Raw genomic sequence first — 27,299 nt, forward strand, 5'->3', positions numbered from 1 at the left:
GGAGTGCAATTATTTTGATCAACGCCTTTTGTTACTGAGTGGTAATGTAGCTGTATGTCTGGACTGAAACCCGAGCTGCATACCTGCATTACATCAGGAAAACTAGAAAAACTGCCGTGTGGTTGTTGTGTCACCAATTTAGTATCTGAACAGTTGTGAAATATCATCAAAACCTCCTCTTAGTTAAGGCATAACGCAAGAAAGGGTCGGACGGAAGGTCACAGTGACCTTTAACCTTTGACCTCCAAAATGTAACAAGTTCATTCTTGTGTCCAACTGAATGTTTATATTAGAAGAAGTTCCCTCAGGGCGTTCCTGAGATATCGTTCATGAGCCTGAGACAGGCACAACCAAAAAAACAAACAATTGTAAACAATGCAACGGCATAATAAGGATTAGGCTGCCGTTAGTCAATATTTTTTATTATTATCAACAAACGACGTGAAAAAACAAAAAAATAAAACCACATGTTAATCTGACTTTTGATTTTTGCTACTTTCTGCTCAGGTCCAAGCCCATTCATTTATCTTAACAAGTTACACTTAGGCCCACATAGCTTGTGGTTTTTTTTTCATTAAATTCATTGACAATGCGAAAATAAATAATACTACCAGTTGTGTCACTTAAACAAACAACAACTGAAATACGGGCACACGATCAGATCCAGAATCAACTTCACACAGCAAATGTGATTGCATTTGTGATGTGCGAAGGGAGAGACGTGAGGCAAAGACACTGCATCACAATTCAAACTTCCTTTCTCGATCATAACTCAGTCGGATCTGAACAAACATACAGTCATTATGTCTGATGTCCACCGCAATTAAACATCCACAATCACGCAAAAAAAGTTATTTCCAGAACTTACCAGAGAATCACAGCGTTTCTTCAGTATCACAGTAATCCAGTGATAGTTTTTTTGTACATCCAGATATATGGCAAGCAGGAACTGCTTCTGGCTAACACAGTGTACTTTTAGTGGTGCCAATATGGCAACATTTATAAATATATAGACAACAAAAAAAAAAAACAGCTCAAGTTGCAGCCCACAGATAACTAACTGACTCCATGGCATCATTACACTTCCTGTTCCTCCCAAGGCATTATGGGAACTTGAGTTCCCACCGTGTCAGACATTGAAACCCTTAACCTGTAGGATCTGTTAACTTTTGCTTAACAGGGGCCAGTATAAGTGGTAATTAGGCCAACAGGATAACTGCACATTTTCTTTCCCTTCAGTCTTGAGATTCCCTCGAGTCATTTGTTTCTAACACATCCTCTTATGATCTACGTGAAACAAGGGTGTAGTGGCAAAACCAAAAGTGTACCATCTTTAAGAAGGGTACTTTGGGGTAGGTTGAACTTTGAACTTTTGAACTGTGCTATAAATGCTGTCTGTTTATCTGCAAACTGCAGAAATTAAATATGATCCTTCTTGCTACAAACACTGAGTGGAAAAGACATGTACCCTCTCTCTCTCTCTCTCTCGTTCTCTCTAAACTCATCTGCTTCATCCTGTGCTTTGATGTCAGACTTAGTAATGGACTTCCAGAGATTAGAGTGAGCTCTGAAGTTTGACCCTTTGATTGGAGAAAATATTTACAGCACACACAAAGAAACACAGACATGTATCGACCGCCCACACCAAAGCTCACTTTTGAACGGGCGGTGAAAGGAAAGCCGGGGGCTGCTTGCCATCACCAGATACAGGATGAAGGAGTGGGAGGCACTTGAGAGGAAGAGGAGGAGGATGTGAGAGTCAAAATGTTTTCAACCTTTTGGTAAATCTGGTATCTTTACTGGAATAACGATGAGCATAAAGCCTTGTGGTTTCAGCGTTTTATTTTCCTCAACATTCTCATATGTCAAGAGAAGTTTTATTTCTGTGAATGATTCAACGGTTCACCCACACGACTGATGCCAAAACTTCATCTAGTAAATGTAATTGTCTGTTTTTCGTGTGTTAAATGTGCTGAATGTGTTCAGCACACTTAAATATGTGGTGATGTTAGATGGAAAAGAGCCTTTACCCAAAAGTACTGAATGTACTGGACAAAAGTCCATATATTATAAACCTGGTGCAAAGGCACACATACTTTTAGTGTTAGGAATGGAGGCTCCTCTGTGCTCTGGTCAACAGCTGCCTCTCTCAGTATGTGCAACAAATGTTGAGAAACCTTAAGACAAGTTCAGTCAGAAGTTTTGTTGGATAGATTTTATAGTTTGCAGGAGAATAAACGCCGAGAGATGGGGAGATGGTGATGATGACTAAATTGTAAATAACTAGAATTACTGCCTCGCAGTTGTATGCGTCTGACAACCAGTCAAGTAAAGACTTTGAAGGACTCCTGATATGTTTGCTTGGCCAGTAAAGCTGATCGACATAGACAATGCTTCAAATATGAATGGTGTGGTAGAACAGCTTCAAATTCCAAAAAGTGAATGGTTCACACACATCACAGCACACAGCACAGAAGATCTATACAATCACTGCAGTTTCAAGGTAGACACCCAAGATTAGATTTATGGCCACAAATGTGTTCCGTGAGCTTAGAGTGACCTTTGACCCCTGGCCACCAAAATTTAATCAAGTCATTTTTGAGTCCAAGTAAACACTTGGTCCAAATTTAAAGAAATTCCCTTGAGCCGTTCCTGAGATGTTGCCTTCAATGGGTCCATGTACGGTCAAAGTGCCCTTGACCTTCGACCCCTGAATCTAATCAGTTCATCCTTGGGACCAAGTGAACATGTGTGCCGAGTGAAGAAATCCCCTGGAGGCATTCTTGAGAGATTGCTTTTGCAACAACAGGACAGACGGACGAGCTAGCAAAAACATAACGCTTCTGGCTATGATTATCGCCGGCATGGAGGCATAAAAACAATTCGTTTTGACTATTTGAAAGGATGTTATGGAGATAATATGTGACTGTTAACTATTTCAGCTGAATTGAACCTTTACTTTCCTAATATAGCCTTCATGTCTGTCCACATAGAAAAATCCCCTTGTACTCTTCAGCAATGTCCAGCATGTGATTTAATGATGTGTCTCCAGTGTTTATGTCTCTGGGTCTGAGAGAGAATGTGGTGTGAGCCCAAACATCATTAGGGACACAGAGGTGCAGACGGACAGCTGGGTTTTCCACAGCTTTTCCGCAGCATTTAACATCAGCAGAGCTCCTGCAGTTTACGCGGTGCTGACTGTGTTGAGTGGGGACATCTGCAAGAGGTGTAATCACCGTCAACGGACAGCAGCTTTTTTTTTTACCAAGTTAACACTCCCTCTATTCACAATTGGTCAGTGAGGGATCGTTTTGAGGATTGTGCACATTCTACTGAGTCTTTCTCTTTTATTTTGGAGAGCAGGTACAGTTTTCCTTCTCAAAAACATCCCAGAGGCCAGGACCTGATTCTGTCATATTTCAACATTTGGAAATTGCATTAAACCAAACAGCTTCTCCACACAGACTGCCTCTGTTGTTCTCATTTGATTGAGATCTGTTTATTTAATGTTGAAGAATACATTATATCGTCAGCATGGCTCACGCAGAGAAGGGTCCCATTTCACTTAATGATGATCAAAAGTTCCCTAAACACACAATCAGATTTTGCTCTCTTGCTGAGTTTATAATCATTATACCAGCAGCAAACACCACTTATGAAAAAATGTTTTCTTTGCAGCCTCCACCTCTAAGAATCCCAAAATTTATATTTCATCAAATCATGCACATCATTTGGGGTAAAAACATTCATTTGGGACTGTCATTGCAAGTATCTAAAATGAAATAGAGTAGTCATAACATGAAAATGCGATTGGTTGAAATTAATCCTTGTGGCAAATAAAAGGCCTGTACAGACCGTGTAATTCACCTGCCAGTCCACTAGAGGACAATGTGTCAGTGTCACAGCCTTGGCTTGCCTCGGTGCCAAAAACCCTGTGGTTTAGGACAACAAAAAGACGTGGCACAAAAATGTATTGGTTAGGAAAAGATTTTTTTTTTTTTTAGACAAATCCACATCACTTTCTTGTGGACTCAAACACTGGTCTCCTGGACAAAAGTCAGGTACATGGCCCATCCAACCACAAGAATGACCTCTGTATATTGACTTCAGCACTGTAGGAACTTTTCACACTGAGGCGAAGGCAACTGTCTCACTGACATGCTGTTCTCTAGTGGACTGGCAGGTGTATTACATGCTTCGATGTCATACCGGGATGACAGAAACTTTACTCTTGTGCAATGTTTACAATGAAAAATGAGGCAGATGCAGAAGTGCCATAAACTGCAATACCACCGAAGGCCACTAGAGGTTGGTTCCAAAAAGCTTCTGGCTCTATAGACACCCATTCAACTTCTTTTATGAAATACAAAGTCAATAATTTTTTTCCACAAGTTATTTTGGTGTTGTTAGCTAAAGTCCCTCCTTCTTATTAGTTTTCTGGTGGTCCATATAAAAAATAATTGGATCATCAATTAGAAAACAAGCTTAAGTTAAAAAATAAGTTTTTGGGGGCGTGTCTGTTTGATTGACAGGCCTGTGGTGCAGTCAGGTTTCAGTCAGATCAGTCAGCTCCTCTGTTCGTTCCTCCCCAACTGGTATAAATACCAAATCGTACCGAGATAGCAACATGCCGACGACCAAAATCTGAACTCGAGGACTTATAAAGGCAGTTAAAAAAAAAAAAAACAGTGGGCGACGTCACTGTTGGTTGCAACTTGGTAAAAATACAAGAGCATTACAGGTGAGAAAATGTGTTCTCGTACTGAGGACATCAAGCTGCCAAGTGCTATGATAATTTCAAATGGGCACATAAAAGGTATATTCCAAAACATAGGGGAGAACAGAAATTCAAAATGCTTTAATGTATGTATTTTCGTATATATTTTGAATAATAATTTTAAGATACATTGTGCACATCAAGCTTTTCTTATTCCTGATGATCTTGCTCTGTGTGTCCTGATCTTACTGTCGGTTGTTGCATCAGATGTATCTTGTTGACTAATTTATGCAGTGCATTTTGTATTGACGCCATCGGTGGGTGGCCTGACATTAGGCATGCTAAGTAAGAGCTTGGCTTGAAAGACCAGTGTGCATGAATTGCCTGTATCATACCTCTAATTACCTCTGCACTACACAGCTGAAATGATTTCCATATATATTGCCACACCTATGAAACACACATTTAGTTGCTCATTTCGAGGCAGGATTGAAAAAAAAAATATCCATTCAAATTACAGTAGCTCCTTCCACAAATACACAGCATTCATGACTCTAACTGATGCCTGCTAAAGATCATTGCTCTAAGAGCAGCGTCCACACACACACACTCACATTTATAACACACACATGCCTCCTTGTTCACCTTGTGGCGGGCTGTTCTCATAGTGTTGACAGGGGAGACAAGGGTTCCCATTGACAGGGTCGCCCTCCTCCCCGTCGGACCAGATGTTCAGAGTTAGCGGGCAGTTTGAATATGACACACTCCTGCTTGCGCCATGTTGGATTTCCCACTCAGCTACTGACAGACAAGTGGAGGAGGTGAAGAACGGCAGAGAGAAGGGAGGTAATTCAGTCAGATATAGGTGTGCTAGAGCCTGCTGGAAGACGAGAAATGGTTAAAAAAAAAAAAAAAAAAAGTGACAAGTAGCAAAGAAGTCTTCATAATACTCCCAACATCAGCTCTTCCCGGAGTCTCACTCGTTAGATTTCGGCGAGCGTGCAATCTCTGAACACTGAATATTATCCCACGCGTAGGCGAAACGTGCACGGACCGGATGGACCATCGCCCTTCTGCATCGCGTCAAATGCAAGCACAGTAACTCCAACTTAAAGAACGCATGAAAGATGTCATCTTAAGAGAGACAAGAAACAGAGGTGCTTCTCTCCCAGAAGAGGACAATGTCACAGAGAGAAACGGAGCAGCTGTAAACAATCGTCCGGCCACATGCACGCTGATGGTTTTCAGATGATTATGAGTAAGAGGGTTAATGCCCTGAGCCTGCATGAAGCTTTAGTAATGATACATCCTGGCTTGATTTATGACCACATTGCATACCAGATTGTTGAATGTCGATCTGCCACCGGTGATCAGATCAAGCCATTTGACAATACTGAATAATGCAATAGTAAAAAGTAGAATACATTTTGGGGGTCGGGCTAATTTCCTTTTTTCTCGCAGTCCGTCTCACATCTGTACACAACAAATATGCAGCTGGAAACAGTAGCCAGTTAGCTTAGCATAATGACACAAAACAAGAAGAAGCTTGGGTCTGTCCAACAATAACAAAATCCTGACTTTTGGAAACTGTAGTGCATGAATAAATGACAAATGAACTAACATAAGTCTATTTTTTTTTTTTTTTTTTTCATACAAAACTTTAAGTTTGTACTTTAATGAGTATGGCAGTTAGGGCGGGATCGGCGTTGATGCTAAGCTAAACTAACTTCCAGCTTCGTATTTACTGCTCAGCATATTCTCGGCCCAAACCTGAATGACAGTGTTTCCCAAAATGCGCAGCTGAAGCCAGGAGGCAAGTAGTGCAGGCTGGCATACCAATGGCGCAGGAAAGCAGCTGGCCGAGTAGTTGAAGACTAAAAACTTGTAAATCTTAGCAATCAACACGTTTTTATTAAACCGATTTAATCTATAAGCCTAACCAAAAAATAAAAAATAAAAAATAAATCTAATTTTGATATGTTGTATGTCAGCTTTTATAGTAGGATATATATATACAACATATATATACAACAAATTTTTGTTTCACGTCATTATTGCAGTTATTTTTCGATTTTTTTTTTTGTTGTTGTTGTTGAGGGGAAATGGTTGGTTTATCGCAGGAACTTAAAAAAAAAAAAAAAAAAAAAAAAAAGTTCAGTTCTCTGATCGCACTGCTGTAGCATCGTGCTATAGTGCCACAACAAAGCCTTCTCCTGCTGGCACCAACGTTACAGCCACACGAGTCAACGCCTGTGACTGAGTTCATTAGTGCTCCTTAATGTGGGAAGAATACGAGGGCCGGCGGTTTCGTTACCTTGTTTGTTTTACCGTTTTAAATAAAGACGTCATGTTAAGAGACCTCAACTGGAGAACACGAGCACCGGTTTCAAAGTCACACATTAGCTTCCTCACTGTAAAATATATTAAACCCGGGAACGGAACGAGGACATCCTGGCACTTCAGACAATTTATGCGTTTTTGCAGCCACTGTAAATGCGTCATTTTCAGATCTTCCGTTTTTATCATCTTGTTTTTAAACTGAAGAAAAACGGTAAAATGATTAAAAGAAAAACCTTCTGCAGATGTTTTCCCTCCTTGCTCCTCACATGGAGGCCTGTTTTGTGGACGTGACAGCTTGCCAACAAAAATGAACTTGGTTCAGAATGACCGCAGTGCACATCGTAATGCCGCTAATCTCACCTCCTCATTTCCTTTGAGAGTCTTGGAGGTATCGAGGGGGAAACATGTTTGTTCAGAGCTCTGCCTCTTTGAACATTGCTTTGACAGAATTACCTTTTTCTCCAAGTAGTAACTGGGAGCTAAGAATACCGTACTTTATCAGGTTGTTCTTTAGCCACATAAATATGAAAATCTAAAGCCGCTATTTATATGTACACATTCGTGCTCCTCAGAGGTGGAACCTTTTCCTCCATGGAAAACCGCTTCCCTCCAGCTAAAAGGTGAAATTGACCACTTTGTTTGTAGTGTTCTCCACTTGCAGGATTTACAGGACTGTTTATCGCAACGGGACATTCATATGTTTGTTGTTGGTCGACGTAGTGAAGTCGTGTTTTTAACTCGAATGAATGTCATGAATTTGTATATTTTGCCGGAGCGTCCCGTCGGGAGAGGCCGTAAAGCCTCACCATGCTTGACGCAGGTGGAGACGCGCATTCGCACGCCCAAACGCGCGTATAGCAATATGTGCGATGCTGACGCAGCTGTGCACTTGAATTCATCGTTTCTAATACTTTTTTTTTTTTTTTTTTAACAATTGGAAGACACAGTAGAGTACACACATAAAGCTATGACAACACCGCTTCATACACACATCTGGAAATGTGGATCCCCCGTTTATCCTTTGTAACCCACGTCCAGCTGCATAAATCATGCTCTTTTCTAGTGAAACTGAACACGTAACGCTCTCCAAGGTAATTAAGTAAGAACATTGCAGATGTCTGACGTAGTCTTTAATGAACACTTGTGTGAGAGACATGAATCCGGGATGGACGTCCTTGGGGACAGCTGGTTGTATTTAATGGGGACAAAGCATCGGAGGAACTTTGACCCTGGAGATTTTTTGGACTTTCCCACCCAGCTTCACATGTTAGCAGATGGGTGCAGGCTCCAGAGGAGGGACCGTATTGAGGCATGTAGGGTGGGAAATGTTACTCAGAACCCAGTTATTCTTCTTTTTAGTAAGTCCGTTTTTTTGTTGTTTGTTTTTTTTAACTACAGTAACTACTTGCTGAGCATTTGTGTTCCCGAATCATCTTGGTAAAACACCGACTCGGCGCTTAAATACAGCTGTATATCAGCAGAGCACGTGAAGGACTTAAATGCTGATTCTACAGCGTTTCATGCAACATCATCACAAACTTATTCCAATACGTCTGCCGAGTCCGCTCACGATGGGGTTTCCATATGTTTTCCGCGCGTATTTTGTGGCCAGCTCGACCTGAGGGGAGGTGTGGATCGGCCGAGCAGCCCAGAGGGTACCGCAGTGCTGTCAAGAGTCAGCAGGAGGCTTCCTGTTGGAGCACATCTACCACAATCTGGTCCAAAACCAGACTCGCCACAAGAGCGAGGCTCTACGGACGAGAAGTCCGTTTGTCTGTGTTCTGGTTGTTCCTCATGTCGGTCATCACAATGTAAAAGCACACGCGCAGGAGTACAACTGATCCTATTCTGTAGATCGAACCGTCCACGTGTGGTGGGGGAAGTACAGATCAAGAAGAACATTTAAACATTCTGCTCCAACAGCTGCTTTCAGGTTTATTTTTTACAAAACTGCTCCCCCCAGTGGGGAACTGTGAGAATTCACTCAAGGCATGACAAAAGTCCAATGTTTCCATATCAAAGTTTATTGCTGACATGCATGTAGAGATCTGATGAAGTAGAAAAATATGTTTTTTGTTTTTTTTATACAAACGTGTTTTTCATCTGTACAATTACGCAGTTTTTCCTGTATTTAGATGCCCATGTCCAACCAAGCAGCTTACAACACATTATCCCATTGGGTTTAAACTACGCCACTTTTCACATCCTACACCAAGTTTCCAGTTGAAACAGTCAGTAATATATCAGTTATATACTGACAACTTTTAAAACCAGGGTGAAAATAAAAACAACAACTGAAATGTTAGAAAAATTATAAAATTGTACTATTCATCCAGTTGGAGGGAGGAGGGGGGATTCTTACTTTAGAATTAGCTTCTTTTTTTTTTTTTTCTTTTCTTTTTTTTTTTTAAAAAGGACCCAGAAGGGGTAAATCATCTTTAGATTTTAGTTGCTCTGGCACACCTATGCAAGGTCAAAAATCATGCAACAGTCACGTGTTTTACACAGACCTTCACCTCGCACTATTTCCATGCTTTTCAGTCCACAATGCAGTCTACCAATACAACTCCGTAAAACAAACATTGAATGTGGTACAATCCACTAGCTAGAAAGTGAAACACTTTTCGATAAGGGTGGTGGTGGTGGTGTGTGTGTGTGTGTGTGGGGGGGGGAGGAACAGATAATAACATTTACTTTAAACCTCTGGTTACCAATCCGTAACTGCGTCTCGTGGAAGATGGCGTCGGACACTTTCCACAGACGATCACTTAACGTCAGAATTCGGCGATGGCTACGGTGTTCGGGGGAAAGCACCCTTTTCTGATGAACAACCTCGAACACTACAATACTGCTGTATACCCATGGAATTCACATTGAGGTGGGAGAAAGCGGACAGCTCTCTTTACATTATCGTTTTAGCCTCCAGATGTGGCGTTTGATGGCCAACGTGGCCTAAAATACACGTCAATCGGCATGTGTTGAAAGACAGTTGGTATCTAACTGGGTCGAACTACGTACAGTATGACTGGCGTAGTCACGATGGTACATTATTTACATACTGACCAAAGAGTGCAGCCTTTGTGTGGGGGATTTAAGGGATAATTACAGGAAGAAAAAAAAAAAAAAAAACACTACAAAACCCCTCCCATAAATCAAGATAAATGTGCGAGTATCGTTTTGTTTTATTTAAAAAATAGAACTATGCAAAAGTCAGTCTCATTATTAGTGTAGCTTAAGGTGACCACAGACTTTGTGGCATAAAAATGGCAAGAAAATGATTTAGTAATCCAAAAGATCAGAACAAGATGGCTAAAGTAGAACCACTGTTGGGAGTTAACAACACTTCTTAAAGCTGAGGGAGCAGAGAGATTTAGGGCCCGTCTCACTGGCGGAAGTTACATCAAGTCTCAGACAATTTCAAGGAAATTTTGTTGACTGTATACAATCAATGTCTGTTATACAAGCCCCAGTGAGTTGTGGGGGGCGGGGGGGAGAGGTTGGAGAGGGAGGGTTCTACACAAGTGAATAAATAAATCAACATGAAATTACAAGAAAAAAAAAAAAAAAAAAAAAAGAAATAGAACAAGTGCAGACATTTGAAATTATTCCAGAGACTATGTTCATGCAATCAGTTTGAATATAAATAGCAAGAAGTCTAGAGAGCCGAAAGCAGGTACCAATACGCAAAGGCAAGTTGCAGTGTACAGATGCCTAACAGTCACTGGTTAGTAGCTTTGCCAAGGTTTGAATAAACACTTAGATTATTAAAAAAAAAAAAAAAAAAAACGAGAAGAATGCATCGAGATTGCCAAGAAAACTCCGCAACTAAACTTAAAATCTATGAGTCTGTATTTAAATTTTTCTTGGAAATATTACAGTATTGATTACCAGCCACCGGCGAGTCTCTCGGAGAGCCTGCGCGGTGAGATGGTACGAGCGTGTACAAGCTGAGCTCAGAGAAAGGGCTCGAGAATGGCGATGGGACGCGTGGTCGTTACCGATCGCGTCTCGCAAAACATTCGGTCAAAGCCCCGTCTCGGCAAAGACGGCTCTGGTTTTTTTCACAGTGTCTGCCACCGAGGCAGGCCAGGTAACAGAACGCAAATGGCTGGAGGGTAAGCTTCAAGGGTCTGAGGCTGGCCGAGGCGAACGTACGCCACAGACTCTTATTATTCTGCCCGGCCCGACGCGCACAACATGCACACTAATGGATACTGCGGACATATCAAAGCGTAGAGTGACGGTTCACATTCATACTGAAAAACACTTTGTCCCATGATCTGTCTTGATAAGGAGAAACGGAGGGGAGATGGGGGGGAGTTGGAATACCTGGAAGCCATTTGATTCTGAATAAGTCTGTGGGTACCGGTTTCCTTGGCTAAGAGTAAATTTAAGACAAGATTTGTTTTTTTTTTTTTTGTTTTTTTGGCAATAGAAACATGACAGTGCCTGCTCTTCACTATAGTGGCACTGAGGAAGCGTTACCATCGATATGCCTTGGCAGGAAGGATCCAACAGTTTTCCCCATTCAGTTCTTGGCATTGTGACTTCCAGGTACCTCACACTAGCTGCCTAGATGCTAAAAATAGATTTCCACAGGAATGAGCAAAAGCAGGAGACAATGCATTCGGCAAATATCAAAGGATGCTTGTACGCGTACTTTGATATTCTGTTCTTTCTTCAATGCAAATATGGGGATAAAATGCTACGTTTTAAGGTAAATACGAGAAAAAGCTTATTCCGATTTTTTTGTTTTGTTTTTTGAAACCGCTGAAAAAGGTTTCAAAGCATTATCACTCCAACAGAAAACACTAATGCTTTATGTCACTGGTGGCATCAAGACTCAATTGTTACAATCCCTTGTCTCAGAACAGTGAGCATGGTTTACCAACAGAGAAGAGAGACAGAGAGGTAGATTGATTTGAAGTCAGAGTTACAGACAGGACCAGGATCATTTTCTATACGGGGAAACGAGAGAGGAAAAGGAAGGGGCGGGAGGAGGAAGAGGAGGGTGGAATGGAGGTATACAGAAGTGACATCTGTAATCAAGTGATCTGACTTGAGGCAATACCATTAACCACTAGGAAGAGAAGGGGTTGCTACATGACTCTGGTCCTCTATTGCTGAGGGGGCCCAGAATTGATGGGGAAAGTGTTCCAGTAGGAGGATCTCAGGGGAGGGGGGGAGGAGGAGGAGGAGGAGGAAGAGGAATACGGGGGTTAATGGTTTCTTCAACGCTCCAGGCAGAGCCTCGGGTTAGCGCCGGGTGTGACTGGGCCATCAGGGTTGTTGCACAGCGAGATGTGACTGTGGGCAACCTGAGGGCGAGGAACCTTTGGTTCAGATCTTCCTGCAGGCCTTTCCATGTTCCACTGGAGGATCCAGACACGGAGGAGTGAAGTTCTGGGTTGGTTGGCAGTTTTGCTCCGGTGCCCGCCTCACGTCTGCTCCACCCAGCCTGCCTAAAACCCACCTACATGTGGGGGCCGTCTGTACCCTAGCTGGGGTCAGGCCTCCTGTAGGCGAGCTCAGTTCTGGGGCTCATCCTCCGAAGTCCTCTCTGGACTCTGCAGGTTTCTGTACTTCCCGTGGAGGCCAGAGAGGCTGGACCAGGTGGTTGGGGGACTACTTCCGGAGGAATCGTTGTGCCAGGATGGCAGCATCTAGCGGGCTGACAGGCTGGGCGTCGTGGCCCAGACGCCTAACAGGTGGGATGCTGCCAAACTGCCGCTTGGTGAGAAAGCTCTTGGCTTCGTGGATAGTGTTCTTCTCTTCAGCCAGCAGCAGCTGCTGCCGCATGTAGTTCTCAAACTCGTACTGTGAGGACTCTTCTATCACCTTGGCCTGGAGATAGAAAACATATTCAGTTCAATGTGCTGCGATTATTGCTGTAAAAATCAATGAAATCAAAAAAAAAAAAAAAAAATTTAAACATTGTGTGAAACCAGTCTTAAACCGGATTTATTCGATAATTTAACCTCAACAGTTGCTCACGTTAGCATCTCACAAGACATCAAGCATACTCGGAGTAAACTACACATATCCATCCTTTGGGCCTGTAAGCCCCGATCTGGGATCAGATCTTACCTCTTGCAGATGTTCTGGATGGTTGACCTGGTCATCAATATCCGGAACCACCTGCAGAGGGCCACTCATCGACGAAACAGACTGCCTGCGATCAAGTAAACAAAACAACATGTTTGGCAATTCCCAACTGTCAAGTTGTATTTTTTTTTTTTTTTTTTTTTTTCTAATTTAACAATGTGCAATTAGTTCATAGCCAACAGCAGGAAACAAGCGAGTGCAGACAAACGAACTGCAATCCAAGACCTGACACCACACGTCTGTTGTAGTGGCTCAAATATCCAGCAGGGGGAGCAATTACCATGAGGCAATGATGGCACTGAGTGACTCCAGCACCTCTCCTGCAGTCAGCCTCTGCTGAGGGTCGAGCACCAGCAGCTTTCGGATGAGGCACACCGTGTTTTCTGACACACGGCCGTCCCTGCGAGGAGGTGGAAAGAGCATAAAGGGACGGATTAAATTACAAAGAATGCGTGTCACAAATCTACAAAACCAATTGTGAACGATCATAGGGTCATTGCTTTGGCTCCAAACTGAGCATGAAATGTGGTAAACTGTAAGCAAATGTATATACGTTTCTGGTATTCTTTTTTTTTGTTGTTTTTTTTCCTGCATTTTAGTGAAGATCTGTGCACCTTGTCAAGGCTACAACTACACCTTTAATCCAGGATAGAGGTTTAAAAAAAAAAAAAAAAAAAAAAAAAAAAAAAAAAAAAAATTATTATTATTATTCTGGTATAAAAAAAACCCACAAATAATGATTCATTTTGTTTGGAGGAAGAACCTGGAAAGCCATCAGTAATCAGTTCATTTCACTCCCCTTCACAGTGAATAGAATTGACTTCGTGCTTTTAATTTGCCATGTTGTCAGAGCAGTGCGACTCCAGTGCTTAAAATAAATCCCCACCAGGACAAAACACTCACTCTGGGATGGAGTACTCGGCAGCCTTGATCTTGCGGAAGAGTTCTTGAGGTATGCTGTCATAAAAGGGGAACTGGCCGTACAGCATGGTGAACAGCACCACGCCAAGAGCCCACATGTCACTGGGTTTACCACGGTACGGCCGACCTGGAGACGGGGAAGGGGATAGAGGGGGAGGAGGGGGAGGAGGGGGATCAGGATCTGTGTGACTCAGGAGTGATCAACCCTTTGACAAGCGCAAGTCCCGTCACATCACTTTCATGGACAAAATGAGCATGCATAGACTCCACATCCATTATATTCCCTAGAACACACTAAAAAAAAAAAACTAAAAAAAAAAAAACTGTTTTTATAATCCACCCGGAGACATTGAATCGGTCACGGATCAACAAGGAGAGAGGAAAAAAAAAAACACAAAAAAAAACATTGAGCTAGTGAGGGTGGAGCATCACGGCTGTGCATGACCATAGGCAGTGTTGTTACAGCCAGGGAGACGGCAGCAACAGCAGCAGGCAATTACGTTAAAGCTTGTGACACACACACACACACACACACACACACACAGGCGGGGGATGGGAGGGGAAGGGGTAGATGGGAGTAGTTTCCCTCCAGTGAGTCATCAGCTGCATGAGTCACTGAAGCTATGTTTAATTGTGCGCTTGTCACGTTATGCTGCGGTTTTATCTACAGTTCGCAACTGGTTGGACGTGAAAGACACTTCTCCTCTGCTTGCTCTGGAAATCAGCAGTTAAACCGATGGAACCGAGGTCTTCCATTGAAAAACATGATGCGTGTGGTGCTCAGGTGTGCACATTTACTCCCGACAAATAAGCATTGTGAAGCCGGACAATGAAAATGGGTTTCTGCTTCTTTTCTTTCCCCCCCCCCCCCCAGACAAAACAAATGTTTCACAAAGGGGAGAGGAGCTTCCTCTGCAGACACACACGATAAAATGCAACATCACTGTGATTACACAAACATAAGCAGCAAAAAAAAAAAAAGAAGCTATTTTTTGTTTTCCGGATTGCAACATAACCTCCTTGTTGCTTAATAACTGGAAAATCAAACCCAAGACTGACTGCTAAAACGTTACGCAACGCAATTGTAAAGAATCTCAGGATCCCGTCTGGACCCAGATCAGCATGGGTCACACTTCTAACCAGAACTTTCTGGTCTTTTGACAACTCCGTTCCACTTGCAGTTAATATACTGGACAATCCTACTTCACTCCTAACAGTGGGCAGTGATGAAGGTTTGCACACTCACTTGTGTATACTTGAGACAATCCCTGAAAAAACAGGCGAGACTGTTGGGATTGGTTTCTGTAAGTGACAAAATCTGGGCGATACACTTGACCCCCCCACCCCCTCTTCCACCTACGGGAGGTCGGATGCTTTTCAGCACTTTCTGACTGTCTGAAGGGCACCTTGCGTGACGTATCCAGTGTCTTTTTAAAAGTACAGGCGTGCAACGGCTGTTTTTGCCACTCACCACTTAACACATCAGGGCTGATGTAGGCCGGACTTCCTCTCTGGTCTTTCAGCAGGTCGTCCTCGCTCACCAGGTGCTTTCCCAGGCAGAAGTTGGTGATGGTGATCCGGTGAGTCCTGTAAGCAAACACAAAACGCACCAGATAAATATATGTTCTATACTTCTGATAATTGCCCGAAATATTCCCACTGCTTGTGGAAGTGAAACACTGCGCTGCACATTCACAACTCTAAAGAAGAAGTAAAAAAAAAAAAACAGGCTGGCGGAAAGGAAGATCTTTCCTTGTTGTTTTGATAATATTACAGTTCACTGGGCCTTAAAAAAAACATACATCAGGATCTCAGATGCCAAACAGAGAGTACTCACTCCCGGTCCTATTAGAGGTCTCCTATCTCCTTATATTAGAGAAGACACATTCAGTAGGCCATACAAGCACATTTTGTTATTCTTAAAGAACGGTAAGCAACATCTTTGACGTCCACAATGGCTTGCAAAATTTCCTCAAAAATAGCTTTGATTTAAGTTGTCCCATGTACGTTAACAGGTGCACGATTACTCGGTGGCAACCGGCACATTTTCTATTTTGAAACGAGTGTGTCGAACTTCCAGGAAAACACCTTCGTCCTGATCCTTATTTCAAATGTGAACAAAGTCAGGACGGGGAATAGGACCGAAAGACTTTGTGCAAAAGTTTTCAGCAGGACGGCATATTCGGTACGTAGCATATATACAAGTATACAACGGATTTTAAGACAACAACTGCTCTGAAAGCACAGAGTTCTCATTCAACCCGACATCTTCTAAATATCCTTCAGTTTCAACCACAGGTGATCGTTTTCGACGTGACGGCCATTTAAACTCTCGAGCACCCTGCATTGAGGGCTTATTGTAGATAAATCTCTTTATGCATTCGTAGAGAAAGTTTCACATTAAATGTTTTTTATCTGTCCTAGGTGCTCTTGTACTTAGTTTATAGGAGCTCTGATGCTCTGCATAAAAGTATTTCCGGCATGGTGGTTTTCGCCAGTGACCGTCTTCCTACAGACCTTTCGAGAACAAAACCACTTCTGTCAAAAGTGACACTTACACAAGCGATCTTTGATTAATTTGGTTTCAGTGGAAACAACATAACACTAAAAGATTTTTCACTCGGTCATCAAAGTCCATTTATTTTGCTTATGACTGAATGAAACCGAACTGTACTAAAGCGGTGAGACAATCAACTGTTCTTTTGAACAGAGAATTGGAAAAACAAACAAACAAAAAAAAAAAAGCAGCGCTTTGACAAACACGCGCGTCAACCTGTGGCTTAGGACAATCGTCTCGATGACTAAGCCTGCGTGGTGATGGGTCGGCAAATGCGCGTACAAAGCTCGAGAAGAGTTCAAACGTGTACGCGAGCGCGCGACAACTTTAGGCGCGCCCGCGCGATCGCTCCGATGCTGAACGTGCACACACGCCGAAAAAAAGAAAGAAAGAAAAAAAAAAAAAAGAACTCTAAAGCACAGGAGCGCAGAAGCAGCCACCGTCGACAGCACGGGTACTCTCTGGATCACGCTCATCACCCACATCCCCTTTCTAAAAAAAAGCCTCAGGTCAACAGCTTCCCCAATTGTCTCTCACTTTCACACCCTGCTCCATCACACACATTCGCTTGCTCCCATTACGGCGTCTGGAGCCAATTCCTGTCAGACACTCAATTTTCAACCAAACGCTCTAATCTCGACGCTCCCCATAGAGCGTTCACTCCACATAATTTCCAGCGCCGCGCGTGAGCCAATCACTTCCAACAGCTTTCGTGATCCAAGTCTCTCTCACCGTGCAGTGGCCTTGTGATCTGTACGAGGATGGGCCGGGGGGAACAGAGCGCGACGCTTCAAGGACCCTTCACATAAAAGCTTCCTTCATGGAGGAGTCTGTTCTTTTGTCTGTGTGCATCACGACCCAGGCTTCTATTCTTGCACCGGAGATTGGGTAAATTAAATTGCATGTTTGCCTCGTGAGGCGAGGGTCCCTGAGGACTGAGAGAGAGAGAGAGAGAGAGAGAGAGACCACATCATCTCTGCTTCCCGGTCATGTGACCCTGAGTAAGTCCGGAAACCAGAAATCCAAACAGGCCCCATGACTTCTCTCTTCCTCCCCACAATGCCCTGGTGAAAATACACCAGCTGACAAGAAATGAGGTTAAACGCAGGGCAAATTGCAACAAATTTCGTTTCTCAGAACTGATGGGACACAAAGATTTGAGGTGTTTTCAAAAGATCCAGACTTTATTGTTAAGATACTTTTATGTTTTTTTAATGCTAACGGGGATATTTTTACCTGATTGCACCTAAAAACACTTTTCAGAAAAGGGATTTTAAAGAAGATTTTAGCATTAATTTTTTTTTCTCCATGTTCACTGTATTCAGAAGAAAGTTAAAAAAAAAAAAAAAAAAAAAAAACTTAATATGTCCATATATGGCTATGTATCCTCACAATAAGAATACAATTTAGGAAGTCAGCACAAATCTGCCATACATCATCAATGACCCTGCAGATTGATTTATGACATCCTGCTTTTATAACAGCTGGCTCTGCGAGAGGAAATCGCATCATTCTTGCATAAACTGCTGAGCTTTTTGATGGCATCGGTGCGTTTCCCAGAGTGACAAAAAGCGACACGAGAGAAGAGGGGATTTTGTAATCGGTCTTCCTCTAAATTGAGCGTATTCTTCCCCATACTGACTGTACATTCACACATCCAGGGTGGGGTGAGGAGAAAACATGAACGAGCAAGTATGATGCATCAGGGAGAAGGGAAAAGGGAAAAGAAAAAAAAAAGGTTATGACAAAAGAGATAAATCAGAAGGACAATAGAAGCAGGAAAGGGATTGCAGTGTGAAAGAAAAAAGGCAAAGTAATGGGTAAATAAATGATAACTGTGTGTGTGTGTGTGTGTGTGTGTGTGTGTGTGTGTGTGCGAGACGTGCATTGCGGTGTGAGTCAGCTCTGAGCTATGGGGCCTTTGGCAGGCCTCTCCTTCATCTCCAGCTGGGACGGAGTGTTCCACTCGTCTGCTCCTTTCACGCCACCCTCCTCCCCTGGCCAAAACACTCTCCTGTTTCATCACTACTGCTACTACTACTGCTGCTGCTGCTGCTGATGGCATTTATGGGTGCTGATGCAAAACCCAGAGTACGCAATGGGGTAAAAAAGATGAGCCATAGAGTGTGACAAGTCAGTGCACGTGCCCAGACAAGTGGATCATGTACGAGAAGTTGCTGAACAGTCCGTGGGACAGCTCGCTCTGTGCATGACGTGACCGCTCTTCAGCGAAGGTGCGCGTAAGCGAGCGTAGGAAGGCAGAGCGCGAGCGCGTCGGCTTTAGGCATTCGGTCCTTCCACATGTTGCGGGATGGTCTCTCAGCATGCACAACTTGCATCTTTTTAAATGACAAAATGTCTTCCAATTTGTAAAGCGGGAAAAATATTTTTGCATTCTCACTGAGAAAGTAGTTTTCACCCCCACCCACTCTTTCATATACTCCCTACATAAAGTGGCTGAAGAGGGTTTACAGATGAGTAGTTTTCCATTCTGCACGGCCCAGCTGAACTGCAGCATTCTGTGACCCGAGGTGCACTCAACAGGGTCCTGTGTGCTATGTAGCATTACTCATACCCCCCCAACCCCAAAACACTCTCCCACTGAGAACAAAGCAGAAGCATACTCAGTGTTCTGTTTTGCACCAGAGTCCAGTTCGCCCTACATTAAAAAAAAAAAAAACAAAACAAAAAAAACATCGGGAATGAATCATCAGCCTTTATCCAACACACAGCCACAGACTGACAATCAGGCACAAGAGAGCCGGGCTTTAGGTTCCTGAGACTGATCTCACTTTTAGTCTAAGAATGTGCCCTCTGCTCAGGTTTAAGGGCCAAATGCACAATGGATACAGGGTGCTTGGGGCCGGTTGAGGCCTTTCGCACACGTGAGCACGGACAGAATGACTTCCTGGTAGGCTAAAACGGCTGACCCGGTATAATAGGAGAGGTTAGCGGCCAGCTGGCTGATTGAGAAGACCGAATGAATGATTGAGCAACGTCTTACCGTTTGTTCAGCACCATGTTTCCCAGCTTGAGGTCTCTGTGCACGATGTTTTTCTGCAGGCAGCAAAGAGGAGGAGGAGGGGAAAAAAAAAAAGTTTGGTCACATTGCGCTTCGTGAATCATAGTATCATACCAATCAGTTTGTTTCTGGGAGTGGCACACAAGTATGGGAAATGAGTAATCAGAAAGGATGTGCAGCTCCTAAACAATAACAAAACAATTTCTCCTACAGTTAACAAAACATTGTAGTATCCGAGGTTTCTGTTGATGTAAACAGAAAACTGTATATTCATACTTTCTTTCATGCACTCTGTGGGGAGCTTGCATTCGAGCAGTTCCCCTGCAGACTCACCTTATGAAGAGCCTCCACCACACGCACCACATCGTAGAAAATGACGATGGCCTCTCGCTCGCTCAGTCGCTTTTCTTTTATGACATAATGCTGGAGATTTATTAGATCTGCCGTCTTGTCGCTGAAGTCATGAGCACAAAGGCAGTCCAGGACGAGGCAGATCCGCTTCTTCATCTTGCGCACCTTATTGGCCTCCATGTCCTCCACTATTTCGTAGGCTCGATCCTGGAGAATAACAACAAAGGGAAGAGTGAGAAATAACCTTTGGCAGAAAGCTTACTTTGTAAGTGAACAGAGTTGCTGACGTAGTTCCGAAGCATTTCCCACCAGTATCCAGTCAGTGTATGAGGAGGCATCCACAAATGCATCAAATAGAATGGATTCCTCGACTATATCTGCTGACAAAGCTGATTCATTCAGCTCAGAAAGACACAAGAGGGTAGAGAGCATCAGTCCTACCTGCATATAGCCAATATGAATAAGACACGTCCACCTCACCACACTGGGTGGAGGAGGACAAATAACAAAGGTCATCCCTCTCCTTCCAACTCCAGCCTAAGCAGAGTCACCACTTCTTGATTATTGATTTCTGTATCAGGTTGTCAGTTTTTTTTTTGTTTTTTTTTGTAGATGCAGTCAGCACCGCTGAAAGAGAACATTAACTGGTTCTCTCACAGTGGAGATGCACTATAATAATCCAATCGATGTTTCAGGCCTAAATGAATCAAGAGTGCATAGCTCAATGCTGCTATTCTGAGAGTGGAGTGGAACAGACAGGATGTGAAAGAGAGACAAAGAAGGAAAATGGAGAATGAGCGAGAGAGCGAGAGAGAGAGAGATGAGAGAGAGAGAGAGAGAGAGAGAGAAGGCAGATGGAACAATAACAAAGTTAGAGGAGGAGGGGGATGGGAAGACAGGTGAGGGAGGGGGGGCCTCATTGTGAATGGATGGAGCTGTGAAGAGAAAACGACTGCAGATAAATATAGCCTTTAATGGTATTCCCACTTCTCCATTGAAACAACCTTGATAAGGAAAATACAGGCAGCTAGCTGGAGTAATGATAAGCTCACTGCTGTTATTAGCAGGCTGATAAGAGCGTGCAGTTACTTGCACTTGCATGATGAAACCATATTCTGAACTGACAGAAACTTCTCCATGGTGATGCTGCTGTATTTATCAAACTTAATTATACAGAAAGTTCACCCACACAGTGCTGAGTAATACACCATAAACTATGGAGACACTCTTCTTTCTTTTTTTTTGGTCCATGTTTTTAATTATTTGACTACATGCAGGTTTATAACAACATATCATAAAACCTGACATAATGTTCAATCTACCTGGAAGAGGCCGTGGTGGTGGACCACCCCGTCCTGGTTGTGCAGCAGAGAAAGGAGGGAGTACTCTGTGTGCAGCAGCATCTTCCCCTGTCGCTCCTCCTGAGTCTCCCCGGCAGAGTCCACTCGCTCCTCCAGCGTCAGGATCTACAGTAACCAAAAGCACACCAGCAGAGCAAACATTAGAGGTCACAAGACAGGAGCTCATACAGGGACAGGCAGCGAAAAATAAACAAACAAAACCAGCTGCATCCATTTCTTCAGTCACAAAACTTGAATACTAGAGACATGAGATTAAATTACATCTGCATAGAGTTTAAAACCAAATTATAGTCTGGAGCGGACATGACAAAGCTGGACTGCAGCTTTCGGTGGTTCATATCCCCATGTGAAGTAAACAAGTTGTGCAGGAGACACTGAGGCGCTGTAGTCACTGGTATAAAGAGGAGGGTTGCACACTGACTTACTACATGGTCAGGGGGGGGGGGGGGGGGGGGGGGGGGGGGGGGGGGGGCTAAGAGTTGACATTCCAGGTGGGGCGCTACCTTCCTCCCCTTCCATGGCTCTGTCGCCCCCTGCTTTGTTAACAGACATTGGATAGCCCCAGTAAACAGTTTAGCCGGGCCAAGGTTTTGCTGTTTGTGCCAGACTGAAGCGGGGGAGCAATAAAATGAACACTAGCAGAGGAAGGTCAAAGGTTCAGATGTCTACTGGGAAATCGTAGCTTTCTTTTGAATGATATGCTCAATTTTAAATCGACTTGTGTGGTTTCTCCCCCCCCCCCCCCATTGTGTTTACGAGAAAGAAAAAAAAAAAAAGAAAAAAAAACACCCCAGACAGACTTACTTTGAGCTGATAGAAGTCATCAGTGCCGTCTTTCCTGGCCAGACACTGCACTATGCTCGGCACTGGTGAGTTGCCCAGGCGAGGCCCTGCAAGGACAAGAAAAAGAAACAGCTGCATGACCAAAGGGCAGGCTACATGCTGGAGTGTGTGCTCTCGCTGAAACTCATTAAAAGTTTGCATGTGGATGTGCCCATTAACACCCCTGGTGATGAATGTTTTCTTTGGCACTCTGTATTGCAAATAGTGGGGGAGTTGAGAGGACCATACACATTTCAGAGCATGGCAGAGAAATGCATTCTCCAGTGGGAGGAAATAACCTCGCTCCAACACAGACTCAGACCTTTCAGGCCAATGTCATGAGATCAGCAAAATTCTTCACATTCTTGTCTCAGACGTGCATACACACGGAGACACCTCACAATTCATAGGCACAAATACCTTCTCCTTGTTTCCTGCACACAATCACAAACATTTTCATCCACGCAGATGTTTTTGACAGGCAGCGATTCTACGACTTTTCAACTGTTTAGCAAATACCAGTAGCTCCCTCACCAAGGATGAAGGGCCCAGCTCTCTTGGCATTACTGCCGGATATCCCAGGACATTGCAGCTTGCTGGCTCTGCCTGATGTCTCTCCAGCCCCCCTCTCCGACGAGCGCCGCTTGGACATACTGGAGCTCTACGGGGGAATAAATCTCATTAGTACAAGGGATAAAGATAGTAAAGTTAAAGGGAAAGTGCGTACACGTGGCTGAAAAGACGCAAACTCTCAATGGATGTCAAAAATACCATCAGTAATCTGTAACCCGGGGAACAGTTTTATAAATAGTCAATGATAGTATTTAAAAATAAAGGTTGGTTGAGTGCAAGGATTTGAGAACACAGGTGAAAGAAGGATAATCGCCAGGGCAGCTCCACCCTGCCTATTTTAAATATCCCATCCTCACATTTACTAACACCTCAGTGTGAATGTGAGGCCATTACAGCTCCATTCAGAATAATGGCTGCTGGCGTCAAGGGTAACACCTCAGATTCAATCTCCCCAACAGGCGACGTGAACGTGTCACAATCGGCAATTTAAATGGCTGGCGCTTTATGTAAATGCACTAGCACAAGACTCTTTAAACAGAAGCATTTTTAATTCCCTAATCTTTAGCTTTCCTGCTGCAGTGGACACGGGTTTAGAAAATCCTTCCACTCTTAATCTGCGTGTTTTTATCTCAGAATCTGTACAACCAGCTTATCTGTGCAGACCTTCCTCTGACAGGACATGCGTGTTCTGACAAGGCTGAAACAAAAATAAACGAGCTCTTTCACTATGATAGGGAACTTGACTTGCATGGCAGAAGAACCAGGGACAGTGTGACACATCATCATTACCCAAACTACTCTAACCGCCGCAGCACATCTACCTCCCAGAATTCAGAGAGCAAGAGGTATGCTTTGTTTACCAAGTTCCTATGTGATGAAACCCCATCTGTTTCCTGTAACAGGGAAGTAGTGCCCTGAACTGAGAGGGATGAGTCACCCTGCTGTCGTCCCAATGAAATGCTTAACGTTCAGGTGACGACGCTGATAAGAGAGTGCCCACAAGCCTCTGACATGTATCTTACTGACCATAGAAATAAAAACGCAGCTCATAGAAGTAATATCAACGAGCAGGGCAACAGAAAGTGACATATCTGAAGTAGAAATGTCACTGATAACCATGCTGTGTCTATTTCAGCTAACTGCATAAGAGAAGTGAGTCAGACAAACACAATCCGAAGCATCTCGAACTGTAAACCAGACACCGACATAAAAACTTCAGCGCATATAAATCAGCCTTGCAAGTGGAACAAAGTCCAGAAAATTATTTTTTTCTTTAATGAATTCGGCCGTCTTCCCGTTTCAAAACTACATCGTGCACCACCACTCGCCAGTTGGCGTTTTTGGGCAGCGAGGAGGCAGGACAGTTGGCAGTCAGTATGGGCTGGTATGAATTCTCACTTCCATGAGGCTTTTTGTGATCCCAGACAGCAGACAGTGTCATCATCATGTCTCTCGCCCATCTGTCTCCATCTCCACTAGTCATCACCCACTGAGTCTGATGAGCTGAGGTTTTCTGACAGCATTTATGGCAGAAGCAAGAGTGACACCAAGTCACGCTGCCAATAGTAAGAGAGCAGCTTACTCTAGAGAGCGCAAGACAATGGATAATCAGCTACTGCAATTCATGAGGCTCCCAGGCGTGAAATTATTTAACCTTTTTCATCCAGCGGCCAAAGCGGTTGGCAGAAATAACAATGTGCATGCATGCGGCTTCCTCTGCTGCCAAATAAATACCATTTATATTGTTGGTTGAGCGCTTGAAGGGCTGCTAGATAAAGTAAAATAAGCAGACCAAGCCAGAGCTGACAGGCACCGTCCCTCATATGCATAATCAGTGAAGAAGGAAAAAAAACATGGTAATTCATGCACCTTGGACTTATAACACTAAACTGACTCATTCACAGAATCTGCAACACAACACACAGCAAAGGGACCCAAGGCTATTCATCTACCTACTAAAAACCAGCTGCAGTGCTGCGGAGCCAACCCCAGACACATCTAAAATGCAAAGGTCAATATAACCAACTAATGCACACTGACCTAAATGACATCAGTGCGATGACAGCACACAGCTATCCTTTTCTGACACTGCTGTGCCTCTCTGCACAGCCAGTGATCTGGCAAGCAAGACTGCCTCTGCCTCTGACTGTACCAGAGGGAGGCCAAGAACAGATACAGCCCTCTGAATCATATCGCACAAAAGGAGGAGAGACACGCTGCCAGTGCCCACGAGAAATGTGGGTTCCTTAAATAGTATCAGAACAAAACAACCATGTAGGTGTCTCAAGATCCACCCACCCAGACTCCATACCACTTGTCTGGCTCTGCAAGAAAAGCTTGCATGCAAACTCAGGGTAATATCAAGATGGACAGAGAAAGAAAAAAAAAAAAAGTAAGTAGCAGGTAGTGGACTGCAAAAATAAAGCCATCGAGAGCGTTTCCAAATCAACAAATAGATCAAACCCAAAAGTCAGAAAGAACCTCACAGCGCATACTACTGCTCGGATGACATTTCAACTCGCGTCAGTTCGCAAGCACAGCGTCCGGCTGAAAGCTGCAAGTTGTTGACTACATTATCGTAAGAAGAAGGCCCTTGACCACACGACAAGGCTGCGGACACAAGGTCACGCTGTCCACCACTCGGACGAAAACTAATTACGAATGCACACGGACTGTCACGCGTCGTTTGGTGCCATTTTGGGACCACAAAGGTCTGGACACCGCTCGGTCCCCCCGGCAGCGGGCGGTGATAAAAAAACAAAAAACGACACGAGTCGCGGAGGGAAACGCTTGACGTTAATGTCCTGCATACTTTGGGGGAGAGACAAAACCCACTCCACGGACAGCTCGTAACTCGAGTGGCCGGACGCTTAACAACAAAAAAAAAAAACACACGCAGCGAACCGCGTCGCACGGCGTCAGTAGATGTGGATCTACCGTCCGACTCGAGGCGCTAAATAAATACAACGCGCACATTATTTAGTTAGTCGGTTAATAGTCACGTCGGGCGACACGCGACCGGGCTTTAGTGCACATACAAAAAAAAAAAAACGGCAAAGCCGGCTGAATTTCCTCGGTTAAATTACGCGACTGCAGCTCCGGGCTCACCGGTCACACAAAGGGGGCACGCGCAACACAACAAGGAGTTGGGCTCGCGGTGCAAACTACACCGAGCAGCTGTTAGCTGGATGATCCGACTTACTTCGGCGTCAATTCTCGCGTACCCGAGAGGTTTAAATATGGTCGCCGGCGACGCGACGTGAGCTAACGCCAAAAGCTGGAGGCTCACGGAGCAGCCGGGAGGCCATTTAAACAAAGTACATTTACAGCTGGCTAGCCGTGCCAGAAAGCTAGATAGCAACGTAGTCACCCACCTTCGCTTACCTCGAGCCAAAACCGCCGGGTAAAGTGTGCGTTGTCTCCTTAAACCATGGGCATTTCTTGCGTAAACGCCGTGGTGGATGCACGGGTCTTCTCGCTTCAACGGGAGAGCCCACAGAGGTTTGGTTTCAGGGTGTTTAGCCTCTGTTACTGAAATGAGCAATTAAGGAAAAGCCTCCGCTCTTCGCTGATCGCATCTTTCCACAGCGACAGCACCACCTGACAACGGAAATGACGCACACACTTATTTGATTGACAGCTGCCCTCGACCAATGCCGGCAGTTCTTTCCACGTGATTGGTTTGCACGCTGATGATGAAATTCTTTGCATAATAAAAGTTGCTAAATGAAACGCATTACATCATGGGTGTCTGGACGGGGGGAAGTTCATTAGATTCAAATGAAGTTTGATGCTCTACGAGAAAGACGGCACTTGCAAGTGTCAATGCGAACTGCAAATGCAAATACAAATGCAAAAAGAAAAAGGATAGCGTGTTATGTATTGTGTTTGGGTACAAACCAATTCCAGTCACACATCGTGAAACTCTAAAAAAACAGTGGTGGAAAGGAACTATACATTTAGTCAAATAATTACACTCTTAACGCAGTTGTACTTTACTTGAGTACTTCCAATTTATGCAACATATTACTGCCTCTTCACTACATTTCAGAGACAAATATTTTACTTTCCACTCTACTATATTTGTTTTTACAGCTTCACTTTTAAATTGATTGATAATTGACATGATGTGTAATATATCAAGTTTTGAAAATGCAACACGATGTTATCATCTTACGACCCCTCAGATTGGGTGACCCTGTGTACAAAACGCTGTCGGATGAAAAAAAAAACACACTTTTACATACTTCAGCTATATTTTTCTGCTAACGCATATTCTACTTAATTAGGACTTCTCATGCAGGACTGTCCCTTATAATGAAGCATTTTTACATTGCTGTTTTGGATCTGTATACCTTTTCCACGACTGACTAAAAATACTGTTGCAGTAGTGAAGCATTTGTCAATCTGGCCAGAACATCTGCTTATTTACATTTACATTGCAAACACAGAACATTTTGTTCTGGCTATAAAAACATGGTCAGCCACCAAAAAAAAAAAAAAAAAAAAAGTTTTAGATAATCATACAAC

The 27,299-nt window shown here is 43.7% G+C and overlaps 1 protein-coding gene across 2 annotated transcripts; it reads right to left on the reverse strand.

Moving 5' to 3' along the window:
• Positions 1–9,065: 9,065 nt before the first annotated feature.
• Positions 9,066–26,347, reverse strand: stk40 (serine/threonine kinase 40). 2 transcript variants are annotated; one of them, XM_069142093.1, is made up of 11 exons: positions 26,154–26,347; positions 22,731–22,857; positions 22,179–22,264; positions 21,336–21,479; positions 19,996–20,220; positions 19,645–19,697; positions 15,555–15,670; positions 14,066–14,210; positions 13,443–13,562; positions 13,145–13,229; positions 9,066–12,901 (listed from the first exon to the last, which is right to left on the reverse strand). In XM_069142093.1, exons 2-11 carry the CDS (start codon positions 22,846–22,848, stop codon positions 12,683–12,685), a joined length of 1,311 nt encoding a protein of 436 aa, XP_068998194.1. In that variant the 5' UTR covers positions 22,849–22,857; positions 26,154–26,347; the 3' UTR covers positions 9,066–12,682. The 2 variants fall into 2 exon arrangements, with proteins under 2 accessions (XP_068998194.1, XP_068998185.1); XM_069142084.1 differs by having other exon boundaries at positions 26,144–26,347.
• Between the last annotated feature and the right edge of the window lie 952 nt (positions 26,348–27,299).

The sequence above is a fragment of the Embiotoca jacksoni genome, unplaced genomic scaffold (assembly GCF_022577435.1).
Source record: "Embiotoca jacksoni isolate LCO1_2020_lvr unplaced genomic scaffold, fEmbJac1.0.p SCAF_11, whole genome shotgun sequence".
NCBI lineage: Eukaryota > Metazoa > Chordata > Actinopteri > Embiotocidae > Embiotoca > Embiotoca jacksoni.